At 38.0% G+C, this 7928-nt stretch overlaps 1 protein-coding gene across 1 annotated transcript in view; it reads left to right on the top strand.

Annotated features, from left to right (window-relative positions):
• The first annotated feature begins 2476 nt into the window (after positions 1 to 2476).
• Positions 2477 to 7928, top strand: part of uchl1 (ubiquitin carboxyl-terminal esterase L1 (ubiquitin thiolesterase)) — a 6743-nt gene continuing 1291 nt past the window's right edge. The window contains exons 1-8 of the mRNA XM_031277033.2: positions 2477 to 2628; positions 2723 to 2734; positions 3233 to 3361; positions 4080 to 4221; positions 4953 to 5038; positions 5602 to 5649; positions 6822 to 6891; positions 6995 to 7053. Coding sequence (XP_031132893.1) covers positions 2596 to 2628; positions 2723 to 2734; positions 3233 to 3361; positions 4080 to 4221; positions 4953 to 5038; positions 5602 to 5649; positions 6822 to 6891; positions 6995 to 7053 — 579 coding nt within the window. The 5' untranslated portion in view covers positions 2477 to 2595. The remainder of the gene's footprint in view (positions 2629 to 2722; positions 2735 to 3232; positions 3362 to 4079; positions 4222 to 4952; positions 5039 to 5601; positions 5650 to 6821; positions 6892 to 6994; positions 7054 to 7928) is intronic.

The following is a 7928-nucleotide window of genomic DNA, read 5'->3' as shown; positions in this document are numbered from 1 at the left end:
TCTGACGGCTTCATCCACATTCAGTGTAATCAGAGAAAACCAAAAATAAAAGAAAGATAGGAGTTCTCGCCGCTCTTGTATTCTTCTACTGAAATTTTGTATCTACACACCGCTGCCTCACTCTTACTTGTCCGCTTTTTAACCACCCACAAATACTTTATTTAACACCCATACAGACAGATGGACACGAGAAATCAACAGCTACCCATATTGTGCTGACCTCTGAACCCATTAACCCACAGGCAATCTCTTTCTCTCTCACACACGCACGCACGCACGCACGCACGCACGCACGCACGCACGCACACACACACACACACACACACACACACACACACACACACACAGCCACTGACCTCACCCTGCAGGGATGTATAATCGATATCTTTTGGGATCGTCTTTCTTCGCTTCTGATTAAAACATACTTTCAAAGTCAAACCCAGCATGAATAAAATACGCAGCTACAGAGCAACACTGGTATGGGGGACGATGAGGGATACATGATTACATTATTTCCACATACATCTCAAAGAAATGTGCCGTATTTAGAAAGCCCTTTGAGTTATGGTCGCAAATGCTTCAGCTATTTTCTGTTAATGTCAGACATGCAATGAGAGCTCAGAGTAAAAAAAACTAATTATAACAAAACATAAACAAAATGCAAAGAGTGTTATTGAGTGTTATGAAAGCCAATTCAGTCACCATCATCACTGTTCACAGAACAATCATCATAGGCTACTAGTGAAAGCAAGTGCAGATACGCAGGTAACAGTGTCACCAGGAGGAAGTGGTGAGCCACACAGCCACGACCTATAACAAAGCAGGTGACCACAGCAGGTGACAGGTGAGCACACAGAGCATTCATTTACACACTCTTAGTGACATGGAAATGTACCAACACAAACAATCAGGTGCTAACACAGACAGGTGCTAATTATACTTACAAAACACCACTATGAACAAAAAGGTGTACAAAAACAGGACACATTAAAGTAATATCCCTGTGGCAGAATTCAGCCAGTCTGTAACTGTAGGCAGTAAAGGGTAACTGTAATCAATGCAAAGTGTGCAATCCTAAGGATTACTGAGTGAATATGCATAAAATTTAAAATTGCTCTTTATACTCAATAAACAGTACATTACAGTATATTGCTCTATACTGGGATAATAGCAGCACCCTGAACTTTGGTCACATTTGGCCACTGAGGTCTGTTCTCCCAAACTGTTAGGAAACACTCTTTGTATCAGTGAACACAGTATAGTGATAAAACAAAGGTGAAGTTAGCCTTTATGCTATTTAGCTCCATATCTTTATTCTGAAACAATTGGTTATAGTTCTAAAAAGACAAAAAAAAAACGACCACCAGAATTTACAATTGTCTTATCTTTAAAAGCCAAAATATAAGAACATGTTTGCATAGAAAAACATTGTAATGTCATTCCATATACGTCTAGTCTTGCATTGCCAGCCCAGACCTAACTCCACAGCATGTCTTCTATCATTATACACAATCAGTCCAGACATATTTCACAGAATGCACCTTTTTTCTTCCATGTTGGAGGTACATGTGCCTTATAAGAGAACAAAACTTACACATTATGTTCTTTATATTGGATGTCATCCACAAGTTATTGAAGAACATTAATACCATTTGTTGGCAATGTATTTGAACAGTTATTTCAGTTAGGGTGTGTGCATTCTTTTTTTTACACATGAGTCACTTTCTTTTCAAAGTGTTCAATGGTACATTACATACAGCCACATTAGAGTCTCAAGAACTAGCCTCACAATAACTAACTGAAAGTTTTTCCATTTGTTGTTGTAGGCCTATTTCTACGGAAGAATTTTAAATTAAAGTCAGAATTCTGAGATTAAAATCAGAATTCTAAGAAAAAAAGTCAGCATGCTGAGAAAAATCTCAGAATTCTGACTTTATTCTCAGAATTATGACTAAACTCAGAACTCAAATAATTGTTTTAACATGTGGCCCTAATCCTCTATAAACCTTACCTGGCAGGTAAATTAAATCTTTCCCAGCAAGCTCTGGTACTAGTGCTTTACATTACCAGCAGCAGCAACCACACCAATTGGTATGGAATAAACAGAAGACCTGTAGGCAAATTAGCAACAAAAGAACAAAATCATCAACAGAAATTAGAACATTAGCCAGAACCATAGATTGTAAGGTCAGAACCATTGTTGATAGGGAGCATAGACTCCCAGTTATGGATCAAAACGTCACACTTTTCTTTCTAGAAAGAACGTGATTAGAGTTGAGTAATCTCACATTTAGCGGTGTGATTTGTCTTAAATATTTTTGTAATATGGAGATATATCTTTCTATGATATCACTACATGGATAAATGTGTAGCAAAAAATATATAATGTGAAAAATCACTCTGATATTTATTAGGAGGCCAGTTACATTATGTATACCACCGGTTATTTGATCTGAGCTCACCCCCCTGTCTGTCGGTAAGTGGTATGACCGGCAGCATAAAGTACGCGTACGCGCTGTAACTTCAACTGACAGCCGCAGAAACCGAGACAGCAAGTAAGAACAATTTGCGGAGTCACCCCGAAACAGTGCAAACATGGAGTGGACCCCAATGGAGATCAACCCCGAGGTGGGAGGAATAACTGTGGTTTGTTAACTTGTCAACACCGTAAAATTTTCCCCGACAACTAGCTCACATGTGGTCTCTGTTTATGTCGTTTCAGATGCTGAACAAGGTGAGTAACAAACGGTTAGCCAAGTTTAACGCTGAGCAATGTCGACGTATTGGTAACCGTTTGATTCAACTGTCAGGTAAGTTTTACAGTAGCTAGCTAGCTACAATAGTTTTGAGGGCAGTTAAACAATTACTGAGACGGCCGTTAAAACACCGCCACTTTGCAACCACGCCATTAATACAAAGATTATAGTGCTATTGCGAACTGTATAAATGTGAAAGTCGAATGTTGACTTGACGTTAGCTAGTTAATTATATCAAAAGGAGATGCGACAACAAACAGGAGAAGCGTTTATTTGGTTTTAATGAGCGTCAGCATCATCCCCAGCGCTGTCCCCAGCGTCTAGGCTAAAGGGTGTGGTCTGACTGGACCAACACAACGCAGCATCTTTGAACACCCTCATAGGGATCATTTATATATGTCGCCTCTGAAACCACAGCTGTTTCACATGCATTTAAGTCATCGTGTTTTGTTTATTTTCCTGGCTGTGTGTTCCAGATGATGAGCAAGCTAGGCGTGGGTGAAAGCTGGCGCTTCGTTGATGTGCTGGGGCTGGAGAGTGAGCAACTGTCCGCCGTCCCAAAACCATGCTGTGCCTTAATGCTGCTCTTCCCACTGACACAACAGGTAATAATGGCGTGGCGGTGGAGACTACTTCCTGGAAGGCATGGGCGGGGTGATCCACTGATACAAGGCTGTCTTGGGTGGGGTGAGAGAGAGAGAGAGAGAGAGAGAGAGAGAGAGAGAGAGAGAGAGAGAGAGAGAGAGAGAGAGAGAGAGAGAGAGAGAGAGAGAGAGAGAGAGAGAGAGAGAGAGAGAGAGAGAGAGAGAGAATCAGCAGATGCTTACCTTTTTTTTTTTCCCTCAATTGAGTTAACCTGTCAAACCTAGACAAATCAGACAAATTACATAAATCCTTCTCAGATGTGCTTGTATTGTTAATGAGAGCCAGACCACATCCCACTGGTCAACAGCCAAAATATACAACTAAGAATATAACTATTGACTGTTTATTCAATTAATCAAATATCAGTTGGTCTACAAAATGTTAGATAATTGTGAAAAAATGGCATCACAGTTTCCCAGAGTTCAAAATGATGTCTACAAATGCCTTGTTTCGTCTGATCAGCAGTTCAAAATTTACAGTAATATAAATAGAAAGGATAAAATCCTTCCAAAGGAGAAGCTGTTATAAATTACACAAATAATATATTGCAAACATTTCTATTGTTCTGTTGATTGCTGTTTCCAATTTTGATCTTAACCCACACGTTCACGTGGGCAGATGACCATGACTAGGCTCTATCTGATGACCGTGACCATGCTCTGTCTGTGTGTATTGCAGCATGAGTCTTTTAGACAGCAGCAGGCAGACAAGGTTGCAGGAGGCTCTGAGGTTTATTTCTTGAAGCAGACAGCAGTCAATTCCTGTGGCACCATCGCCTTGCTGCATGCTGCGGCCAACAACAAAGGCAAACTGACTTTTGGTGAGTGAAGATCAAATAAGCACTGGTAGCATAGTAAGTACAATATTGATACTACAGAATATGTATTTATAAAAGGAGCATAATGCTGACGGTCAGTATCAATGACTCAGCCGTTTCTTTTCAAAGTGCAGAGATATCTTGCTTTTTCATTATTCAAATTACATACATTACTTGAATTTACTTTTAGTTTCTTTTCTATATAGGGAACATGCCAAACTTGCACAAAGCTACAAATAGGTAGAACATCTTGAATTTGTGATGTAAAATCGAGGGACAGTGACATGGGCACAACATGTAATCGTTTTCTCTCCAGAATTAAGATTACATTTAGGTGTATTATGAACATGTGTAAACCACAAATGTAAACTCATTAGGCTTACAGAATTGGCACGCAAATGGGTTGAAAAATGAGGCCACCATATTAAGTGCTTCATAGACTGATGATGGAGCAGCCCCTACTTTCACTGCCCAGTCAAATCAGAGATCCAGGCGTTAGTTCTCCAGTATATCTTAAGAAAAAAGGCAGACTGTTTGAAATATTTGCTGGGCAGCGAAATGAAGTGCATTTTTAAAATGGATGGCGCTACCATTAATTCTCCTTTTTTTTTTTTTTTAAATAAGTTATTTGGTGAGGTGGGTTGTGATTTGAAATATTTTAATGTGAATGAATGGCATTTGGTTTCTGATTTAACTTGTAGAGCTTTTTTTTTGGGGGGGGGGGGTCTGTTTAGAGAGTGACTCTGCCCTGAAGAAGTTTCTAGATGAGACTGCAAACATGTCTGCTGATGACCGTGCCAAACATCTGGAGAAGAACCAGGTAAGATAAACATACATACTGTTGAAGCTGCTTCATATTCTACTGTTAATTGAATTTACAAGAATGGTATCCGTGAGGTTTCATTGTCTATGAGATAATGATCGGCAGCGGAATATGGTTACTGTCTTATATAAAAATATAAGCTCTTGATAAAATGTTGAATAAGCACTTAAATGTAATGACTAATCAACTAAAAGTACTCAACTGCATTACTACATGTAAAAAAAACAAAACTAAATAAACCCAAAGCAAATGCTTAATTTCTGAAATGTCTGCCAGTAATGCACAACCTACTGTACATGTTTTGTTTTACCCACTTGGGGGCGCCAGACACTGCTAAATCTTTGTCACTCAAAAGGGCTCTTTAATAGCTGCTAAACATTCTTGTATATTATTACGGAATGTACTATTAGGAATATGTGTCAGTGTTTTTTCTAAGTAACCCATAGTTAGTCACAACTAATTTGCAGTTTTATGTTTTAGAAAGATCTCTGCATGTGTATTTTAAAGTGTCGACTGTTTAGCAGTATTAAACTGACATGTTCTGAATATTTCTTCTCCAGGCAATCTGTGAGGCTCACAATGAGGTTGCAGTGCAGGGCCAGTGCAGGGTAAGATACTTCACCACAATATCAACTACTTATGGCTTACATCTTATACCCCTTTCAGAAAGTAGATGCGCATATTTCAGCATGTGACCCGCGTTGTATTCATTTATATGGAGTCCAGTCTGCAGTGTATCTCCATACACTTTAATTATAAACCTGAGAATTACACTGACTTACATTGATTAAATACCAGATAAAAGTTAAAGTGCTCATATTATGGTCATTGTCAGGTTCATAATTGTATTTAGAGGTTGTACCTGAATAGGTTTATGTGGTTTAATTTTCAGAAAACACCATATATTTGTTGTACTGCACATTGCTGCAGCTCCTCTTTTCACCCTGTGAGTTGAGCTCTCTGTTTTAGCTACAGAGTGAGACATCTCACTTCTGTTCCATCTTTGTTGGAAGTCCCACATGTGCAGTAGCTAGGTAAGGACTATTACCCAGTCAGTTGCAGAGTATGAGGGCGTGCCATGCTAGCAGCTAGGCGAGCATTATAACGTGTGTTGACGCTCATTCGTCACGGAAGTAAAGGCTGGACTATAATAGAGCTGTTTGGAGCAGTTTGAACAGTGTTTTCTCTGGAAGATGGTAAGTCCCTTTGGGGTGGACTTTAGGCTTTTTCACTTTGTACACCTATAACATGCACACACAAAAAAAAAAAATATATATATATATATATATATATATATATATATATATATATATATATATATATATATATATATATATATATATATATATATATATATATATATATATATATATATACTATAAAGGAAAAAGGCAAACAGCATAATATGAGCACTTTAAGTTTCCTGATAGCCTGATGTATGAGCTCTCTCTCTCTCTCTCTCTCTGTGTTTTGGCTGTCAGTCTTTTAAATAGCTTTTAAGCATAAGTATCATTGAACTGATTTCTGTTCCTGGCAGCACTGCCAGCTCACCAAAGCCAGGCAGCGTCCGACCCTGGTCGACAGAGGAGGGTCATGAAGGATAGACCAGTTTGACCCGCATCACTGTTGGTCTGAAGGGGGTATTAGAGAGATGAGAGACTTTGGATGTAAACTAAATGATGTGTTGATGGCAACGAGTCGTTTGCAGTGCTTGTCTTTTCTGAAGCCTTTTTGTATCACAATATTTACTCTCTCAACTCAAAAATCTCAACTCTTACAGCTGGAAGCTGACAAAGTCAACTTCCACTTTATTGCCTTTGTCAATGCGAATGGACAACTTTATGAATTTGGTAAGCATGTCAACTTATTATGTCCATTGAATTATGTATATGTATATTATGTACCTGTATGTGTTTTCACGTTGTGGATTCCTAACTATCTTATGTTTTTAAGATGGAAGAATGGATGGACCAGTTAAACACGGAGCTACTAAAGATGAGTCATTCATAATGGTAGGTAAAACTATAGTCATTATCAATTTGTGTCCATTCTGGATATGTTGAAATATAATTGTGAGCCAAGTTCCTTTTATGCATGTGGTCTGTGATGAGTCATGGTATTAAACTGTAATAGGGAGTGGCTGTTCCCAAGTGTCTTGATTCAATCAATAAACCTGGCTAATGCACACTCTCAAATCTAGATCATAAACTGTAACTGTAAAGAAGGCTGGTAAACTTTTGAAATATGGTTACATGCTAATTAAACGTCAATGTCTACAAAAATCTCAATGTAAGTATAGATGGAATTTAGGCAACTGCCACTCCTCAAGCCATATGAGTTAGGTCTGTTTGTTAAATATTAGATAAATAACACAAATAAGAAGTCTTGTAAAAGCATAATGATTTTGACTGATACAACTGGAAAAACAAAGTGCTTTTAGTACCAATTTGAGGGTCATGTCTGTGCCAAGTCTTTTAGATTGTCATGTCACACTACCACAAGAGGGCACTACATACATTAGTGATGAAATTGCAACATTAAATGGTGTGATGATTTATTGGATCTCATGTAAAGGGAAAAACTATCTTTTAAGTAAAAGTAGACCTGCATTCACAATTCTACTATATGGGTGGGCAATATTGGCAAAAACACAATGTAATCAATTATTTATAATTTTGACCAAATTTTACATATTGATATATAATTGAATATCAATGAAATGTAACAATACTCTGTTTTGTGGACTGTTTTGGTGCTTCTGTATATACACATGAAATTTCAATTATAAGCTATATGACAACAGCCAGATTTCATTACGTTAACCTTCATATTACAGTATTAATATTTTAGTGATATTTCCCAGCCCTACTGGGGAGTATAAGAATAC

Source organism: Sander lucioperca, chromosome 4 (genome assembly GCF_008315115.2).
Source record: "Sander lucioperca isolate FBNREF2018 chromosome 4, SLUC_FBN_1.2, whole genome shotgun sequence".
NCBI classification, from domain to species: domain Eukaryota; kingdom Metazoa; phylum Chordata; class Actinopteri; order Perciformes; family Percidae; genus Sander; species Sander lucioperca.
Note: the sequence above shows the minus strand (reverse complement) of the source record. Positions and strands in the feature narration are given on the sequence as shown.